The sequence below is a fragment of the Thalia democratica genome, chromosome 6, assembly GCF_965202585.1.
Source record: "Thalia democratica chromosome 6, ktThaDemo2.hap1.1, whole genome shotgun sequence".
NCBI classification, from domain to species: domain Eukaryota; kingdom Metazoa; phylum Chordata; class Thaliacea; order Salpida; family Salpidae; genus Thalia; species Thalia democratica.
Window position 1 is genome coordinate 46368669 of NC_139170.1, and position 21752 is coordinate 46390420.

At 27.0% G+C, this 21752-nt stretch overlaps 1 protein-coding gene across 1 annotated transcript; it reads left to right on the forward strand.

Annotated features, from left to right (window-relative positions):
• Window positions 1–382: 382 nt before the first annotated feature.
• LOC145839156 (long-chain-fatty-acid--CoA ligase 1-like) lies at window positions 383–13234 on the forward strand. Its single transcript, XM_082946765.1, has 19 exons — window positions 383–451; window positions 1007–1109; window positions 1562–1629; window positions 2037–2238; window positions 2549–2757; window positions 4370–4498; window positions 4975–5078; window positions 5680–5788; window positions 6152–6279; window positions 8035–8150; window positions 8600–8783; window positions 9413–9466; window positions 9643–9815; window positions 9889–10024; window positions 10144–10314; window positions 11119–11203; window positions 12021–12137; window positions 12564–12773; window positions 13097–13234. The coding sequence occupies exons 1-19, from the start codon at window positions 383–385 to the stop codon at window positions 13232–13234; spliced, it is 2505 nt and encodes an 834-aa protein (XP_082802891.1).
• Window positions 13235–21752: the final 8518 nt, after the last annotated feature.

Consider the following 21752-nt stretch of genomic DNA (forward strand, 5'->3'; position numbering starts at 1 on the left):
CATTATTTTATTCAAAAAAGTCGTACACAGTATTTTAAAAACGTGAAAATTTTTTTCGATATTAAGTCAAATTTTAGCTTTATCATTTATATTAAATTATATTTTGTTTTTAGTTGCTGCACTTTACACAGTTTAACCCTTAAGTAAAAAAAGGCATTCATATTAGTATTTAGCTAATAAGAAGTAATTTAAGATTGATTAAAAATACTGTAGTATTATACTTGAAGTAAGTTACTAACATAGCAATAAACCTTTTAGCGGTTAGAAGGTACTTAATACTTTAATTAACTATTTTAATAGTTGTTAAGAAAATAAATTAGATCTACTTTTATCAAACAATGTAACACTTTCAAAATATTTTATTTGTAGCGATTGATAAAAAATGTCTTGTGAATACGATGATATTAGTCACTCGGAGTTCCTTCATGAACAAACTAAGGTTGAAGACGGAGTGAGTTAAGTTTTGTTTGCTATCTCAAGTGTAAATAAAAACAGATATTGATCATACCAATTTGATTATTAAACCACAAGCTTTCCTTAAATTGAAATTCAATTTTATTAAAACTCATCAGTTAGTCATAACTCAGTTTACCAAGAGCTTGTGGTCTTACGATCCAAGTTGTATGACCAAAACTTTTTTTTAATTTTGAGGATTTTCAAGACACAGGAAAATCCAGTCTTTGGCCCTAGTTACTTTCCCTGATATTTAAATTTAAGACACTAATATTTAGTTTAAGATAAACACGTCTTTATCAGTACAAACCAATTGAGCTGTAAAATAGTTTATTTTGTTTGAAGCTACAGAAAGGTCACTTACCATACAAGCTCATTATTGAAACATAAAATTAAATTTCCTGCTAAAAACTAGCTACTTGTGTTTTAAAAAAATAACTTTTCAATACACATAGCAAAATACTTTATTACGCTTTTCTATATATTTCTTATTTTCGTAAAGACCTGAACTTAAACTCAAGCAAAACATTTTTCAAAACATTTGTATTCTTAGATACACCGAAACCCCATGATGAAGAAAAACCAACCAATATCTTGCTTGGATCTCAAGTATCAAACTGTTAATGATGTTTTCATGAAAGGACATAGTATTTCTAGTAAGATTTTTTTCAATAAACTTTTTGTATTTGCTACTATATATCAAATACCTCAAAACCTATAACTGTTAATGATTTGTTAATTTTAGGACGTAAGTAAGTTACAAGTAAGTATGAACTTTTAAACAGAATATATTGGAAATTGCTTAGCATAATTAATTTTGTAGCTTAAAATTTACTTCGAATAACTAATGTTTTAGCAAGTAGTTTTATGAAGATTACTATTTGTAAGTTGCTGGAGTAAGCTAGAAAGACTTAACTGAAAAATCTTTTCTAAATTAACAACAGAATAAATGTCAAACTAAAATACTTAAACTAGTTTCTGTCAATCTTAGGAGGAAATAACCTTTTATGTGTTCATTAAAAACACTTATTGCTAAATAAGTTGTCGATAATTTCAATTTAAAAAACATTCTTTTAAGTAAACAAAACTTTATAACTTTAACAAACAGAGGACGACCCTTGCATAGGATGGAGACCCAGTCCAGATTCTGAATATAAGTGGCTGACATATGATGAGGTTGGTGTAATTATATTTTTTATTCTAATATTTAATATTTAAACTACTCCTAAACCTGTATATAAATGGCTTAAGTTATGATTAAATTAGTTTTTATTAATAGTTTTATTAGATGTTAATTAAATTATTTCTGAATCTGAGTATAGTGACTGACTTACGATGTGGCTTGTACTATTTGTTTGTTTTTTATACATAATTTTATTAAAAAGGTTAAACTTTAAAAACAATAAACATATACACTCAAATATTAATTATAAAATTGATAGAATTATAAAATTTGTGGATTTTATGTTGCTCTACTCCAGCAACTATTCTCATTAGTTTTTGCAATGACACAAGTAATTTTTACTTTTTCAATCATTGTAATACAATAGTTAACCGAACTTCTATCAAATTATTTATTTCAGGTTCTAACCAAAACGAAGCAGTTCGGATCAGGGTTGATCTCGAAAGGAGCGCAAACGAATCCCGATCAGTTCATAGGCATCTTCTCGCAGAACAGAGTGGAATGGAAGATCACTGAGCAGACTTGCAATTCTTACTCGATGTGCATTGTGCCTCTGTACGACACTTTGGGCGCCGAAGCCATCGACCATATCGTCAATTTGTGTAAGTGATTCATTTATTAGAAAAAACTTTAAAAATATTATTTTGTTGGGAGCCGTAAATCATAGTTTGTTCTTAACTTGTGTATTTTTAGTAAAATATCGGAGCTATACAAGTAAAATAAATGTAAAAAAATAATTCCTCTTTTTTTAACTGCTTACGTATATAGTCATAGTTGTAATAATACATTTTAAATAAAATAAAATAAGTAGTACAGAAAACTAACCTAAAAGGTCTAATTTTAAATAGCAATAAAAACTATGAATAAAAAACGAATTAACAAATGTATTGCAAATACCAATACTTTTCATAGGTGAGTTGAAAATAATAGTAGTCGACACCGAAGAGAAAGCACAAACACTTTTGAAGTGTGTAGAAGAAAAAGTGTTCACAATAACCACTATTGTGATAATGAACGAACCTTCTGATGAAGTGAAACAAAAAGCGACTGACAATAATGTAGAACTGCTAACATTTGATGAAGTGCTAGAACTTGGAAAAGAAAACTTGAAAGACTTTGTTGTAAGTTGTTAATACAAAGATGTTGTAGTATAACTTTTTTTTGTTTGATAACTGCTAAAGATAATAACCTAAAACTGTAAAACTTGTTAGTGTTATTAGTGCTTTATAATATTAAATAAAAAGTTTGTGTGATGTTTTATTACTAATATCATCAATTTACAAACACACTAAAGTTTTATACAATTTATGAATCCTAACAACTATTTTTTTAACTGCAAACTTTTTCTTTAAGCTTACCTTCTAGCTTTATTTACATAAACTATACGCTTAAAAACGCTAAATACGCAAGGTTTTCGGAAGATAATTAATGGTTTGCTATAAAGTACAAGTATTGTTTTGTTTAGTTAAAATTTATAAAGCTTTTTGTCCTTGTTAAGCTTTATAACTTATATCCCCATTTTATATCCTACAATAACATAAATATTAAATGGTACAGTGATTTCATACATATAAATAGCTACTTAGTTAGTTCTTGGTTGATAAAAATGTTTTTTTTATACCTTAATAAGTCCAATGTAAAGAACAGACTTAAAATTTTTCATCAAAACTTACACATAGTAACCATGTGTGTTAACTTTTAAATAACATAAATATTAAATGGTACAGTGATTTTATACATATAAATAGCTACTTAGTTCTTGTTTGATAAAAATGTTTTTTTAACCTTAATAAGACCAATGTAAAGAACAGACTTAACATTTTTCATCAAAATTTACACATAGTTACCATGTGTGTTCATTTTTAAACATTTTGGAAGTAACTGATTTAACCTACTTATAATATAGGTTAACTAATAACGTAAACTTTGAGCTTAGTTAACTAATTATCGAGCTAACTATCACTTACCTCAGATAGCCAATTTGCATACAAAGTGTTTGAAATTTGCCTTTTTTGTTCTTTAGTAATGCATTTTGACAACCAAAGTTAAGGTTTTTAAAGTTATATAAGCTACTTAATATGTAACTTTTCAAACTTGAAAATACATGTACATTAAAATACGTTATACATATTAAATACGTGATTAGAAGCTACTAAATAAGATAATTCAAATAAAATATTCTAAAGACCAAAGCAAGAAAATAATTTAAGTATACATTTTTAGTTGATATGCTTAGCTAAAACAGATGAAATATATAATGACTTATTAGTTGCTCTAGTAAATGGGTGGGCAGCGTTTTTAGCCGGCAAACCAGATATTAGAAATTTGGTCGGGCGGTAACATTTAAACTTTATTAAATTCATAAGAATTACTCAAACATCTAACTCATCTTCATAAAGTAGTAGTTTAATGTTACCTAATTTTAAATGTTTTTAGTGCAAGTTTTAAATATCCTGCAAATTGTACCTACGTCCTTTTTTTTTATTCTTTTCATCTAAAATTCCAAAATATCAAGTAGAAGTTGCAAAATTTTGTTCAGCGGGCCAGATTTGCATGCTCGCGTGCCAAATTCAACTTTTATTTTGTTTGGCGCGCGGGCCGTACGTTGCCCACCCCTACTCTAGTAGTCACTAAACTTTTAACTAAACCTGCTAAGTACTAAAGAAACTAACAAACACTTTATGTACACTCAAATTTGATAGATTTTAATAAAAGAACAATAACATTTAACAGCCACCGAAACCCGACGACTTGCACACCATTTGCTTCACAAGTGGCACAACCGGCCTGCCAAAAGGTGTCATGCTCACGCACAAGAATATTGTCGCTAATCTGTGCGGTATATACGGTATTGGGAAAGACGTAAGTTAGATTAAACTAACAGTTAATAAAAGATTAGAGATTGTTCAAGTATGCTATACAAACACTATGCTGACGTAATTTTAGAGCTTGCTGTTAAATTGTAGTACAAGTTATTTGGTCTAAGTTCTGAGTTTTTTTTATAGACTTTTTTTTGCTAATCAACTGTTTTCATAACTTTCTCAAATACTTTTTAACCATATTTATTAGTTTGAAATAAGCAGAACTTGTTTTTGTTAACTTGTACAGTTTTCTTTATTATTTATGTTCAAACAACAGTTTATCTTTAAACTTTTTAGCAATGACAAACTAATACTTTGCTAAAAAAGTTTCATACTTACTTATCGAGTACAATATTAAAACCAAGTATATTTTTACATTTTCTTAGTTGAAACTTATATGGCATCAAACTAAGACACACCCTTAGATTCCTTAAACCATTCTTATCATAGTGTAGTCATAAACGAAACTTCTCGCAGAGCTTTTTGAAAGTAGGCAAAGAAGACGTACACATTTCTTACTTGCCACTTGCTCACGTGATGGAAAGACTAGTATCATGTTTTGCATACTACAATGGTGCCAGGTTCGTTTGGTATATTTGATAAATAGACACTGCTGCATACAGCGTCAGTAAAAGTAACAAAGCCAACGTGGCTTTTGAATTTATCTACTAAACAAAAAGTGGAAAATTGTATTGAAATTGTACTTTTTCAGGAATTTTTAGTTGAAAATGTTAAAAAGTTTGCTGTTATCTAAAATGTTTTAACTTTTGAGCTTTATTCATAAAAAGCGACATTTAAAAAAAATAGTCTGCTTATTAAATGGATGACAATCAAATTTAACTTGTTTTTAGATATATAGTGTTTTGAGTCATTCTAAAGTCTTTAAATAAAAGTTTTCAACATAAGGAAACTAAAGAAAGTATTTTCCACTAAATAAGTTATCTTTTAAAATTTTATTTTTGTGTAGACGTTGTTAAAAGATGATATTTACTTTTCAAAGTAGCTATAAACTTCAAATGTATTTTAGTACTATTGCAGCTTTATCGTCTAGGTATATTTGCTTATCTATCATTTACCATTTTTATCATTTTTAACGCATTTAACCTGTCTTTTTTGTAGAGCTATACTTATTTAACTACTATTTGTGTTAAAACAAGTTAGACTTCAAAAATAAAAATACAGAGTTGGATTCTTTCAAGGGGACATAAAACTGTTGCTAAGCGACATAGAAGCTTTGAAACCTTCAATATTCCCGATGGTACCCCGACTTATTAATCGGCTGTTTGATAAAGTGAGTTTTGATACAAATAATTAAAGTTACAGTTAGTAGAAAATATTTATATAGTTTTGCTAAAGTGAGTTACCCACATAATAACAGCTAAAAATTTTACAGTTTATAACAAGTACAAACGTAATTTGTTAATTTTTACAATTTTTCTTTACTGTAATAGTAAATAAGATATATTATATTAGTTTATATAAGTTTTCGTTTAGCTCACATAATAATTTTTAATAAACAAAATTACAGTTTAAAATAAACATATTTTCTTTGCCTTTGTTGTTGACCATTTTTAAGCAGTGTTTAATTTAAAAAATGTACATATAGCTAAAACATCTTTAAAGAAAGTTGAAAACTAACAAAATTCATGTTTAGATAACCAAAGGAGCAAATGCTGTCTGCATCAAAAGACTCCTTTTTGGATTTGCAGAAAAAAGTAAACTGAAGCTTCTTAGAAATGGAAAAACTACTAGGGGTTCATTTTGGGACAAAATTGTTTATAAGTTAGTTTGAGTTTAGAGTGTTTTTATATTGCCCTACAACATTTTTGTAGAAGTACAATAACTTGAATGTTTTATTATTTAAATAAGTACTTGAAGTAGTTTCAGTAACTGTTTGTTTTGAATTTGTTCTATAGTTCTTTTTTTATTATTATTGTTACTTTACTTTCTAAAACAAAAATGTTATACATAACAAAATACAATCTTATATTTGTTAAACGAACATAAATAAAACGTTTTATTATTTAACAAAAAAAAAAGATAAGCTATTTTCAGCTTGGCATTATACTCTTTTTGTCGACTAATAAAAACTGTCTAACTTATAATAATATATTAACATACTTTTTAGTTTTCATTAAACTTTTTACTTCATCAAACCTTAAATTTTGTTTTTATTAAGATTCTTAAAACATATGGTTTATCATAAGATGTTTTAACGTAGTAGAAAGTAAAACTAAAATGTTTATTGTTTCATAAACTTAATTATTAAAGCTTATATCGCCAAAAGTGTTTGAATTTAACATAAAACGCTCTTACAAAATGAATTTATCTGCAAATTACACGTTTTTTATACTTTAATATTAAAACTCGTCTAAAACAATTTCAATTTTTCAGTATCTGTTGAACTTAATTTACTTTAAAATCAGAACTTTTAGGTAGCTGTAAAATATAAATGATATAGTTTTGTTTAGAGGTCAGTAACGCATTAAACTTTTAAAATGTAAGTAAATTATTACTTAAACTACTTATCACGTATTATTTTTTGATAACTTTCTTATTATAGATTCATTGGTTTAAATCACTCTTGCAACTTTCTTTAGTGTACTTACTTTATAAAAAAATAGTTTAGAGTATAAATTTTTAAAGGTCAGTAAAATTGCTGTAGTGGTTTCTTTAGTTTTTATTAAAATAATTTTAGATTGAGTATACTACTTGAACTGATGAATCATTAAAAGCTTTAGCTAAAGAGAAACTTTCAAACAGCAATAAACTTGTGTTACATAGAAATTTAAGTTTACTCATATCCTAAGTAACCTTAAACATTATAAAACACTTGGTTTTAATAACAATTTACTGAACTTTAAACAAGTTCGCTATTTTTTAACTTAGCATAAGTACCTGAGATAATTTATAAACGAAACTGGATAAAATAAAAGTATTTTAAAAATCGTATCCGGTATTTAAGCTTTTTTTTGCCTAGGTCTAAGAAATGATAAACACTTTAAAGACTTTTTTTTATAAAGTACTTAATTAATAATCAAAGCAACTTTTAAACAAAGGTACCATAAAATACCTATGATTTTACTAAACTTTTACAAAGTCAAGAAAAGTCTAATATTAAAAAATTAAAATACACACCAATAAACTATTAACATTTATCCAGAAAAAAATGTCGACAGGAATAGTAGTAAACCTACACTAACGATTTGAAAAAAAAAAATTAATAACACAAAAACAAGCAATTTTAAAGAATCTCGAAGAAGCATTTGTTGAAATATTTTGATATTTTACAGGAAAATTCAAAAGTAACTAATAAATGTTGTAATAATGCGGCAAATATTTCTACATAAAGCACCAGAATACTTTCGGATACGGAGCTAGAATATTTCTCACTCTTTATGTATGAAAATACCAAATAGAGCAATTAATTATATAACTAAAAAGTTTTCCGAAAAAAAATTAAAAGCATGTACGGAGGCCAGAGTCTGTCTTACCAATTTAACAACGAGTGATAAATAAAAAATTAAAATATTACAGAAAGTTGCAAAACATGTTTGGAGGAAGGGTCAGAGTGTGTTTGACTGGAGCGGCTCCGATCTCTCCTGATGTCCTGAACTTTATGAGGTGCATGCTCGGAGTACCGTTCAGTGAAGGTAATAAAATTAATTAAAATTATAAAAAGTTACTTCGTTTTTATTGTATAAAAAAAAAGTTAATTTTAAACTTACCAGAAGTTTTTTGAATCAAATTGATTCATTTGCTCGAACGGTCAATTGAAGGCTTGTGAAAATAGTAGTTAAGTTGACACAAGCACATGTAGAACAAAAGCTCAACATTTGAATATTTAATAATCAAGCATCAAAATAAAATAAAACTCCGATAATAGATAAATCGGTCTCAACGCAAAACCGAGCAAGAAAAAAAAAACTGCCTCAAAGTTTAATACTTGTCAAAAATTTTACAGCAAGCAATAACAAAAAATTATGAAAAATTTTATTAAACTTTTAAAAGCTGATTGAAATACTCTCTTAACATGTACTGATTTACGCTATTTCAAATCTACTCTTTACGAAAATCCCCTAAATTGAAAAACCCACCCCAGGTTACGGGCAGACGGAGGCGACGGCGGGGATATCCATCTCGCTGCCGGGGGATTTTTTTTCTGGCAGCGTGGGGACGCCCGCTATTTGCAACGAGGTGAAGCTGGTGGACGTGCCGGAGAAGAACTACTTCGCCAGTGAGGGGAAAGGGGAGATATGCGCCAGGGGTAACAACATATTTAAAGGGTGAGTTGGATTTATCATAACTTTTTTCAATCAAATTATGCTTTTGTACAGTTTTTAGTTTTTCAATGTAAACAATAAATGTTCCTAGTTAAAATTTAGAAACAGTATATTTAAAAGGTTAAGTTGATATTGTAACAGTCAGTTATTTTATTTATTTAGTTTTTTTTGAAACATTTCAAATAGTAAATAGTTTTAGTTTAATTTAAACTATGTGTTTAGTTTAACTAGTTTTATGTTTACTTTTAAGAACCTCGTAAGGTTTTTTACAGTAGTTTTTAGTTATCTATTAAAACAAAATTTATACTGGAGGTCTTTATAGTATTGACTACAGTAGTTGTTCTTTTAGTAACGTATTTCTAGGTACGCCCTTTTTGGCGGTGCTCTCTTGCACTTAAGAGTTAGATTACCGTAGCTTACTACTTCTATCTGCTATAGTTCTTTAAGGTAACTTATAGTGCTATAGTTATAACTAGATTTGCATATCTTGCGTGCATGCAAAATAATAAATTCATTTTAAGATACAAAGTCTCTAGACATTACAAAAACGAAAAACAGACCAAGAAAGCTTTTGATAAAGCAGATATGTACCTAATTTAAAGATTTGAAATACGTATTAGTTATAAATTCAGATATTACAAATATGAAGATAAGGCAAAAGAAACTTTAGATAAATTCATATACATGTAACCAGGGGCGTCGCGTGGGGTGGAATGCTGGAGCTGTAGCTCCACCTAAAAAATGAAAATTATGCTAATTTTTTTTATGATTTAGAGTTTAAGCCTTTAAAAACGCTGCTTTAAATGGGCCCGTACTTCAGCTGTACAACCCCAAACTACGTCAAAGGTACTTTATTTTAAAGATTAGGAATTAAGCCAAATGTGTATATGAACGTAGTTAACATCGCTGCTAAATTAGTTCTTTTCAAATTTTTATATTTGATGTTCAAAATGTTCGTAAAATTTAAGCTGCAAGCTCAATCTGTGTCAGCTGCATCTTATATGTTGAATTCTAGAGCTGCACTTTCAGCACCAAGTGAATTAAATCACAATATTTGTTGAAAATTTAATACAACGCGAGAACAACAAGACAAGTTGAACTCGAGCAGAAGAAACTCGAGGAGGGACTACTCGGCAGAAGCAGTTAAAGCAGGGAAAACGCGAGCAAGGGCAACTTGAGCAGGAGCAACTCGAACAGGAGCAATTCAAGCAGGGAAAACTCGAGAAGGGAAGACTCGAGCAAGGGCAATTCAAGCAGGAGCAACTCGAGCAGGAATAAACTCGAGCAGGAGCAACTCTAGCAGGAGCAACTCTAGCAGGAGCAACTCTAGCAGGAGCAATTAAAGCAGCGAAAACTCGAGAAGGGAAAACTCAAGTAGAGAAAACTCGAGCAAGAACAACTCGAGCAGGAGCAACTCGAGCAGGGAAAACTCGAGCAGAGAAAACACGAGCAGGGGCAACTCGAGCAGGAACAACTTGAACAGGAGAAACTCGAGCAGGAGCAACTCGAACAGGGGCATCCTCGTTTTTTTTAAGTTACTAGCATGTTTTTTTTTTGTTTTTTATCATTAGCTCGACAAGTCGTAAAATTAATTTAGTAAATTTATGTTTGTGCAAATACAGAAACTTACATTGAAATAAATGAAATTAAAGTAGCTATAGTTGTTAAGAAAGGGTGATGATATACATGGGTATGAGATATGTGTTTTTTTCTAATTATTTTTATATTTTATTTATTATTTATTCAAACAAATATGTTAAACTTTTTTTCTGAAAAACCTGCTATTATTTAATATAACCTTTATGATTTAAATCTAAATGTTTCAACCTAGGGGATTTTTAAATTTGACAATGTCAATCTGCAGCACCCCCTAACAAAAAGACCACGCGACGCCACTGCATGTAACCGAATTCCATATTTGACCAGAATTTACAAGAAAAAATAAAAAAAGTTAAGGAAACCGTTGATAAAGACTTATTTATATACTCGTATTATAATTCTAATTACAATTTTCAATCTTTACACAATTTCAGGTACTATAATAACGAAGAAAAAACCAAGGAGACTCTTGATAAAAACAATTATATAACCTAATTATATATATGAAGTATATATTAATATTTTTTAAAATTCAGATATTACGAAAATGAAACAAAAATGAAGGAAACTTTCAATAAAAAACGTATATATACCTAACTTTAAGTTTTATAGTATATATTATCTTAATATTTCACCAGGTATTATAAAAACTAAGAAAGCACAAAGAAGTTCTTAATAAAAAAGGATACATCTAAACTTATCATAAATCTAACATTTTTTCAATCTTATTACAATTTAGATATTACAAAAACGAAGAAAAGACCAAGGAGGCTCTTGATGAAGACGGTTGGCTTCACACTGGCGACATTGGAATGTGGCTTCCGGTTTGTTGCGTCATAATTAATTGAAATATATTTCTTTCACATCATGATTGCTGTTTTTTTTTTATTTATATCAGTTATTTTTGTCAAACTTCTTAGATTTAATAAAATAAACTATACCAACTATTCTGTTGAATTTGCCCCTTGTTAAAAGCTCTGCATTTGGTTTTGTTAGATGCCTTTATTGTTTTAGAATATTAAAAAGTGCTAACTGAATGGGCTGTGATATTTAAAAAATACATTAGTCTATTTTTATCAAAATTTTTCTATAAATTTGTTTACTTGTGTTTTATTAACTTTTTATTTTTAAAAAGTTAACTTTTTGTTTAAACAGTTATTTGTTTTAATTTATGCAACACTTGAACTTAAAGTTTCTTTTAGAAGCATAATAAGTTCATTTTTTGCTATGTATAAAACTTTAGCAAATGAGTCATAACAATTTTCTAAAGTGCGCGTTACAACAGTAACATAGACTTTTACATTTTTAAACTTCTAATTACTTGTAGCTTAATGAAGTTTTAAGTCTTTACTCAGTTAGTTTTTTTTTGTTTTGTTTAATGTAAAAAAAAAAGAACTTTGTTTCAAATAAATAAAAATCGACTAGTTTTGAAATAATTAAGCAAATAATAGTATAAATAAATAGCTAACTAAAAACTAAAAACTAACTCATTGGAATTGATTGCCTAGCTATTTAAACTAGAACCAGTAACTTTTGCTTTTACTTAAATACTAAAAATCATTAAAAAACATAATTGACCTATACTGCAGAAAACTTGGTACTAATTTGTCAAAAGAATAAACACAGTTTATTGTTCTTCAGAACGGATCATTGAAAGTGATAGATCGAAAGAAGCACATTTTCAAACTTTCACAAGGAGAATATATTGCTCCCGAAAAAATAGAACAAGTGTTGGTACAATCCCCTGCTGTTGCCCAGGTAAACTTAAATAAAATATTAAAACTGGTTAAGGATCATATGTAATTTAAAGGTTAGCCATCCATTTATGAAACTAATTAAAAAACAGCTGCTGGCAGACTTTAAGTTCAACAAAAAATCATATTTACTTAAAATTTTTACGGTTGAACAATCTAATATTGCTCAAAAATTTAAATAATAAAAAAAAGTTAGGCTTGTTAGAAAAATTTTTTTTTAAGTCGTTCATACATAACTAAAACGACAACAAAATCATGTATTTCATAAGTAATTTAAAATGAACTACTATCTTTTTTCCTAAAAAACAAAAATAAGTGGTATAATGTAATGTAATACATTTAATAATGTAAAAAAATACACTAAACTCATGTTTAAATACCCGTCGATACTTAATTATAAGATAATAAAACCAAATCACTTTCTCCAAAGATCTATGTCCACGGCGACAGCTTGAAGTCGTGTCTGGTCGGGGTGGTGGTCCCCGACGAGGAGTCGTTCGGCGCGTGGGTGCAGTCAAAAGGTGGCGCCGGCGAGAAGAAAAGTTTTAAAGATCTGTGCGAGAGCGACCGGGTCAACGAGATGGTTCTCGATGACATGAAGAGCGTTGGCTCGCAGAAGGGGCTGAAGGGATTCGAAATTGTTAGTTTTTGTTTATTAATTAAAAAAAAATGAATTTTCTAATTGCATTAAACTAGTTTTGATGTATTTTATAGAAGTTTTTTTAAAAACCGACTAAATTAAACTTTTTTTTTTAATATTAAGTTCCTTTGTTGTTATCTGCTTTTTTTTAATAAATAGTATAGTTTAGTAACTTAAAGTTTAAAAATGTTTCCCAAAAAAAAAACTGTCAGAGCTAACAGATTAAATGAACTTTTTTGCTTCTAGATTTTAAACTATAAATCTTTAATTATAAATTGTATAAAGTATTTTGTAAAACAGTAAATCATGATTACATCTTGCAGCCCAAAAAGATATACTTGTGTTCGGAGTTGTTCTCAGTTGAGAACAACTTGCTCACACCCACCTTTAAGTCCAAACGCCCGGTGATAGGGAAGAAATTCGCTGATAAAATTGAAGAGATGTACCAAAACTTGGATTGAAGACAAGAAATAATATTGTTAAATTGTGCAATAATTTGGAATAGATTTAAGCTATTTTTATGTTTTTCAAAGCTTATAATTTAATCAAACATACTATTGGTAAGTGTACCTCAAAGATTAATATAGAAAACACAAAGTGTATAGTATTTTTTTATTTTAAGAGATATTTAAGTTTAAACAAAACTTATATCTATGTATCTGTTTTTAAATACTAATATGTAGATGTCAAAATGCGTTATCTTAAATCATTTTAGTTTTAGTTAAAAGCAACTCGTGTAATTTTCTTTATTTTAATATAATTTTTGTAAATTTTGAAGGTTAAAAAAAATTGTACAAAGAACTTAAAATAAATGCTTCTTTAAACATTTTTACTTATTAATTATAGATAATCAACAGGTTACTATATTTTTTAAAGTTGATATTTATTTGTAAAACTTTGAATGCAATATTATTCTAAAGAGATTTGTTTTTTCAATGTAAACTATGAAAACTTAAAACAAACTTAATTTGTATATAAGACTTAAAGAACTCTTAAATAAAACTCTATTGTGTTACTGTAGATTTTTGTATTAAATGCTGTTTAAGTAATAAATGCCTTTAGAAGATAAAACTTTAGTTAGAAATAAAAACTTCAAATGCTCGATTTTACGTGTTTAAGTATTTTCACAGAGTCTTCTTTTTTATTGTGTGATAAACTCATCGGATTATATTTCTAAAAAAATAAAAGTTTGTTTAAGTATTAACACGAAGCCTAGATGCTATACACTGAATGAGTACATTATGTCATACAAAAATATTTCGGACGAACTACAAGTCAATAACATATTTAGAATATATAGCTGAAACTTAAACGCTTTGAAAAAAAATATTTTAGCCAAAAACAAAAAGTAAATGAACAAGTAATTAAGAATAAAATTTAAACAATATCAGACTAATCCTCTGAAAGTATAACGCCGTAGATTAAGAATTGTAGTTTTTATGGGTTTTATTTTTTATTGAAATCTCTTTTAAAAAGATAGTTTTAATAAACCAAAACGTATATGCTTTACCAAAATCATCAATAGCTACGCAAAAACATGAAAAAAACGAACTTAAAATCTTATTCTTGAAGGAATGAAAACTTAATCTTTAACATTAGTGAGCAGAATTACAAGTATTTTTTAAGCTTCTTTAAACCACTGTTTATAACTTCATGTATATGTGCTAAAAACAACTATGGTGAAAATATTTTAAACTTAAAATTATTTTTAAATATGAGCTAAAATAGTTAAGTTCAGCTTTTATTTTGGTGTGTAGTATAAACCCTTTCAATTTGCAATATTTAAACTTTTTGTATTTTTTTGGTTAACTTAAATGAACTGAAAAAGCTCGAACACTTTAAAAGTTTAATACTATAATTAAACTTAATTATCAAATAACTTTTACGTTTTTCAATTGTTGTTCAGCGTACTAAAAGTCAATTTTTACCATAAGTGTAAAACATTTAAATTATCTTAACGTTAAGTTTTGTTATCCGATCAAAAGAACAAACTTTCTTTGTATTTAAATTTATAAGTATTATATTATACGATTCAAACAATTGCTTCTAATTATTTCCACTGAGTTTAAAAAGATAGGTTGTATTATTATATTTCAATACTAATATTTTTTAAGGAACCTAAAATTTTATTTTTAATATAAACGATAAGACTTTAAAAGGTTTCATTCTTTCCAAACAAAGTACTGAAAAGAAACACTTTTAATAAAATTATAATGTTTGTAAAGTATTGCAAAATAACCTTTATTTGGATGTGTCACTAAGTTAATTATGTATTTTTTGTATTTAAAACATTTTGTTTAGGACAAAATGAGGCTTAAATCATGAAGTAGGAAAAATAAGGAAAGTGAATCAAATCAAAATGCATAAAAATCAGCATTTTTTTTACGTGAAAATGTATTTCTACCAATTGGCAATTTCTTAAGTACTTTTAATTGTTTTTAAAAGCTTTATGCTTCTAAACTTTCATTAAAACTTATACAGTGCTTCGAAGTTAAAAAAGAAACTAACAAAAGATTTTTTTTCAAAGGTTGTTTAAAAACTGTAAACTTTATAAAAACCGAAAACTGATAAAACTTAATTTGAGAAAACCGAAAAGTAGCATTGACAAAAAAAACATAATTTAATGTTTACGGAGCTTTATTTAAAATAAACTGTAGTTAAATTGTAGTATTAACATTAATTAGCTAGTAGTGTTATTTCAAAAAATATGAATTGTTTTGCTTGTGACCGTAACGTTTATTATCTATAAAACATGTTCAAAAGGGTTCTAGGAATTTAAAGTTATTTAAGGCTAATCTAAAGTTATTTAGGACTTTATTGGTGAAAAACATTGTTATAAAAGGAGTTAATAAAGTATACTTTTTATCTTTTAAACGACTTTAGAAAACACACACTTCTTGACAAGTTCTTGTCAATTAGTTTAGGTTAATATTAGTTCCTAAATAAAGTATACCAACTATATTTTGGTACTATTTGCTTAAAATACTTATTTGTTAAAAAAGAACTTATTACATGATTTTTTCTTAAAGCATACTTTAATAAGTTGTGAAAAGTTTGCTTTAAGAAATAATAAACTAGCTAAGAAAAGTTAGATCAAATTTAATGATTCTAAATGTTAATTTATACTAGCATCTAATAAAAGCAATCTAAACAGTTTTTTTCAGACAAAGAGTATAGATAGTAAAAATAATAATTAATTTGTTTACTTTTAATTTAATATCAAAGTTTTTGAGTCATAAGAATAGTTTTATACAACTCTAGTTTTATAAAATCTAGATTTGAAACTAAAACAACACTACCTCTAAATTAAAAATAAAAACATACCAGCTTTACAAAAAATATTAATTTACAATGAAAAAAAAAAAAAACTAATAAACTTTGCAGCTATGTTAAAAACTTTATATAAAGTAAATGCAGGTGCAACAAAGAAGACAAGTTAATCCCAATCCATTCAAAATTGACAACTGGGATTAACTTATATCTCATCTTTCGAGTCTTTGTTTTTATTTGTCGAAAGTTTAGTTTCAATAGTTTTTTCACCCTTTTCATGACAAAAAACATTGCACCTCACACCAAACTTCTTACAGCTCTAATTGTTTTTAAAGCTTTTAATGGAACCTACACAGTGCTTTAAATTAAAAAAAAAACTAAAAAAACTTAAAGACTTCTTTTTAAATGTGGTAACAGTAAAGTATAACAACTCATAACTTTATTGAAACCGAATTATAAAGAATTTATTTAAAGCAGAAAAAAAATACTAAAAATAAAACGTTTTTTAAGGTTTATGGCGCTCAAAAACATTGTTGAAAATAAACTAGAGTTAAAATTAAGTTTTAACATTAACCAACTATTAGCGTTATAAAAAAATATGAAAGCTTTTGCTGTTGAAGCGTTTATTATTTATAAAACATGTTTAAAAGGAATTAAAAAAAGATCCAAGTTATTTAGGACTTTAGCTGTAAAACAGTTGTTACATTTATTTTTTGACTTTTACACGACTTAAGCCAGCTCAAAATTGTCGATAAATAACCATTAATTAATGTAGAAAAATAACAATCCTCAGAATATGTAAGGTTATATTTACAAATTTAAAAGGCTTAACTAAAAAAAGTTTTTGCACTTGTTTTATACAATACTATTATAAATTTTAACAATTTAGTTTTGAGAAGTGTTTAATAATCTGGAAAAAAACTAAACAAAAGTTGATTTAGTGTTAACTTTCTCTAAAATGTATTTAAATAAATCTAAACAGTTATTTTGAAAAAAATAATATAGAAAAAAAACACCAAACGTCGTTGCATTTAATCTCTTATCCATTTTTTAGTTAAAAGTACATTCCTTCAAAACTCTAGTTACATCAACATTAGTTTTGAAAGTTAAAACTGTTAAACTTTTTAAAAGCAGAAAAAAAAAAACGTACAACAGCTTTACAAATAGTATTAACTTACATCAAATAAGGCTTAAAAATTTAGCTTAGAATTTTAAAAAAACTTTGAGAACTCCACAAAAGATATCCTATAAAGTAAATGCAGGTGCAACAAAGAAGACAAGTTAATCCCAATCTATTCAAAGTTGACAACTGGGATTAACTTTTATCTCATCTTTCGAGTGTGGACGAAAATTTAGTTCAAGCTCTATAACCTTTCCTTGACGGTGTGATAAGTTTAATAAATTGTTCACCTCACACGATTTTTTTTTTTGTAATTTTAATCGATTTTAAATCCTACCGTAACGATTCTGAGACTCTAAAGCATTAAAAACCAATTTATTGTGAATTTTATTTATCTGCAGAGTTAATTGACCAAAAAACAAAAGAAAGAAAAAAATGACAGTTCGTTTTTAAATTTTAGCAGCACATAAGTAAATGCTTATTTTTGTAATAACCAGCAGAAAAAGTTAAAAAGCTAAAAAAAATTGCAAAAGTTTAGTAGATTAACAAATTAACTAGTTTCTTAAGATTTTTTTTATATTTACCTGACTAATCATGGAAAAAACAGTTATTCTTGAAGAATAATCAAATAGGTTTTATAAAAAAGTATCTTATTGGTAAAAACAAATTATACAGTAAACTTTTTTTAATGTACCTTAAAAGTATAATTTGTTTTTATTTATATTCCAGTGAACTTGTTCCACTAGGATCTTTTGTTAGCAAACACTTAAATATTTATTTTGAACAGTTATCTTACTAATAACTATTTTGTGTTTAAATGACATAAATTGACTCTTTTTTGTTTTACCAGAAATATTATATTGTTTGTTTAAATTAAACTTAGTTAGTTATCTTATTTAGTTTTGTTCTAAATAAAACACCTGTAAAAAATTACCTATTTATTTGTTCATTTATTTTTAAATTAAAAAATTTAATTGAGTTTAATTTATTGTTCTTAGAAATAAATTTCAAACAACAAAATCTACAAGCAAATGTATAAAAGATATTTAACAAGTTTTATCGTGTTTTTTTTTTTGGAAAGTTATAATAATAAATAAACAATGTATATTATGATTATTAAGTAGAAATAAGTGCTTTATTTTAATAAATTGAGTGCTATTTTTTACAGTTTAAGTACGATCAAATTTTGAAAAAAAAACAGAACCTTTTCCTTAAACAATATCGTGTACAAATTACCTTAGAAAAAAAAACAATTGACCTATTTTTAAATGTGTTTTAAAAATTACTATTGTATCAGTTCAGGCATTTTGTATTTTCCCATAAAACTTCAAAGTTTTATTTGTTTAATACTTAGTTTTAATGTTTTGCAAGTTTTTGTTTTAGAAAATGTTTTGAGTTAATTCTTCTGATCTTTACCAACGTGCATTTTATAATACTGCTGTTCTTAAGAAAAGCTTAATTATTTCTTTGTTGTAAAGATTTTGTAAACTCACGTCGCGGCATAAGCTTTGATGTTAAAAGTTTATTTCAAAGGCTAAAAGTTTTTAGAAAGTTTGACAAAGTTTTTTAAGTACATAAAGGCTTGTACTTAGAGTTGAATTAAAACTTATATCTGTTATAAACTTAATGAGATAGTATTAAAAAAACAAAGATAATACAACACAATTTATTTATATATATTAGAAAAAAATATATTAAGATGCGAAACCAATTTAAAAAAATTTAAATAAAATTAAATAGATATGTAACTGAAATTGTTAATTTTTATTGTTATTGATCAAATACAATTTTCTTAAAATGAAGTTTTATTTTGAAGCTGTAGCACAATTTAAGTAACACTACTTTAGTATTTAAAATACATTATTTTCATGAAGCTTGTAATAAGATAACTAAACAAACTCAAAAAGCAAAAAAAAAAACTAGTTAAACAAATCAACTTTAAGAAGTTATCTGGTATCTATTTATCTACCAAATCCACAAAAATTACAAGAATGATGTATTTAATACTATATTCGAAAAAGCTTTTGGCTAATAAAAGTTGTATTGTATTAATATGTTGTTAACTTTAAGTCAATGTTTAGTACTGTTTACAAAATCGGCGAAAGTCTGCAGAACAAGTCCGGACTTTCGTTTGCCGTGAGACAAGCTCAAATTTAACAAAAGGGTTGATCATGCCAATTCGATCATCAGACCACAAGTTTTGGTAGACTGAGACCGGTTTCGTCCTTATTAGGACTCATCAGTCTGATGATCGAATTGGCATTATCAACCCTTTTGTTAAACTGATGAGTCCTAATAAGGACGAAACCGGTCTCAGTCTACCGAAACTTGTGGTCTGATGATCGAATTGGCATGATCAACCCTTTTGTTAAATTTGAGCTTGTCTCACGGCAAACGAAAGTCCGGACTTGTTCTGCAGACTTTCGCCGATTTTGTTGATTGTACTAAAACGAGCGTACCAGATGTCTTGCCTAGTGGACAATGTTTTAAACGTTGCACGGCAAAGACAATGCTGACGTCACTAATCATTGCCAGCAAATGGTTGCTTCATGCGAAAGCATGATAAACTGTTTGTAGATTGACGACTACAAGTTTTTCGGTTGTGACTGACTGATGAGTCCTAATAAGGACGAAACCGGTCTCAGTCTACCGAAACTTGTGGTCTGATAATCGAATTGGCATGAGCAACCCTTTAGTACTGTTTGTTTAAACTTGTTCATTGACACAAAAATAATTTAGTTCAATAAAAAGTAACTCTAAAATACAAACACTTAATACTAAAATTTTATGAAACGCATGTCAAACTTTTATACTAGAAAGACATATCAAGTCTAGCTAAGTAAAATACAAGTTATTAAACCCAGCTTTATACTTAAAATAATATACAGTAACCTCTCGCTTATCTACGCACATTGTGTCCACAGAAAAAGTGCGTAAAGATATGAGAGATCGTAAAGATACGAGAGGTACCAAATATGCTTACTATAATGACTGTTTTTTGATATTGCTTTTAGTTAAAAGCAGACTGGGAATTTTCCAACTTTTAACAATGTTTTTACTTAATTTATTAATATGTATGAAAACAAAAGATAAAACTATACATACAGTAAAAAAAAGAATTTAAATTTATATGAAATAATAGTACTTGTAGAAAAATTTTACAAATTTTAATAATAAGATTATACCTTTATAACTTAAGACTTATTTAGCACTTTACATTTATATTCTATTCTACTTAGCAAATTTAATTTAAATTAAGCATTTGTTTATAATTAATAAGCTTTTTTTTTATTTAATTAAATTTAATAAATGGTTTGGTGTCTATATTAGAATTTGTTTCTATAGCCTTTTACAAAAATATGCATTTAGAGCTGTAATGGATTTCTTCTTTTGAACGAAAATATTTAAAATATAACAAAAATGTTAATACTGAGGTATAACTAAATATTTATCAATTAGTCAACAAACATAAGTTTACAAATTTTGAAGATATAGAGAGGTGGTATAGTATTTAAAAACATATTTTAAATTAAAAATATACAATAAACCTAATTTTTGTAATATTAAAAAAAAAAAATTTACTTTTTGAATTTTTTAGAATTCTAAAATGCGTAACTAAACGAGAGTGCGTAACGTCACGAGTGCGTAAAGATGTGAGAGGTTACTGTAATTTGCTAAACGTTGTTCAATTTAAAAACTAATTTGTAGAACAAATGTTTGGACGTTTAAGTTGTAAGAAATTATTTCAACTATAGTTTGAACAAAGTTAGCTTTCAAATTTTATTACATACCTAATTTGCTTAAACTATAAAAAACCGTCGATGTTATATATGAGTTAATGTGTTCTACTGAATGGAAAGCTTAAGTTCTCTATATTTCACTATTTTCATATATTTATTGAAAAATGCAAATTTTTGTCGATTTGAATTAAACATCAGAGCAGGGAACGAGAAACTGCGCCCGCGGTTATGTTTTTATTTTTTAATTGTTTTTTTTTCTTTCTAAAAGATGAAATACTTAAAAACTTATTTGAACGTAGTGCACATACTTGTCATTATTTTTAAAGTATTTTTAAATCAAAAACTTAGTGTAACAAGTTAAAAATATTTAAAAAGTTTTTCAGATTAAATTTACTTCCCTTTACGAAAACTAGATGAGATTTTCAAGCTTTTTTTTTCTGTTCTCTCGTGTACTTTATGTTTCGAAAATACTTCAGTTAAAGATGTAGACGACTTTGTCGGTTTGAAATGTACAAAGATCTAATAAAACTTTTTTTTATTATTGTCAAATTGTCTATAATAGTTTAGTTGTAAAACTACTATATTAACTAAAACGAGTTTAAAGCAATAAATTTTTGATTTTTGTTTATTTTTTTGAAGAGCATTGAAAAAGTTAGTTTATTTTACTTGATAGAATTAACGTTGTATTCAGTTCAGGATTACTGTTTTTAATGGATTATGTTTTTTAAAAATCATGTAGATGATAAATTTTTACTCAAAATAACTACAAGAAACATATAGCACTGGAACAACAAAAAAAGCTTTAACTTAGCGTGTTGGATTGTTTGGTACATGTTTCCGTAGCTTATT

Excerpts from the sequence above, each read along its gene's own strand:
- LOC145839156 (XM_082946765.1), top strand. The coding sequence starts at position 383 with ATGTCTTGTGAATACGATGATATTAGTCACTCGGAGTTCCTTCATGAA. Across the intron at positions 2,239-2,548 it reads CGACCATATCGTCAATTTGT|GTGAGTTGAAAATAATAGTA; the intron begins GTAAGTGATTCA and ends TACTTTTCATAG. Across the intron at positions 5,789-6,151 it reads TTAATCGGCTGTTTGATAAA|ATAACCAAAGGAGCAAATGC; the intron begins GTGAGTTTTGAT and ends ATTCATGTTTAG.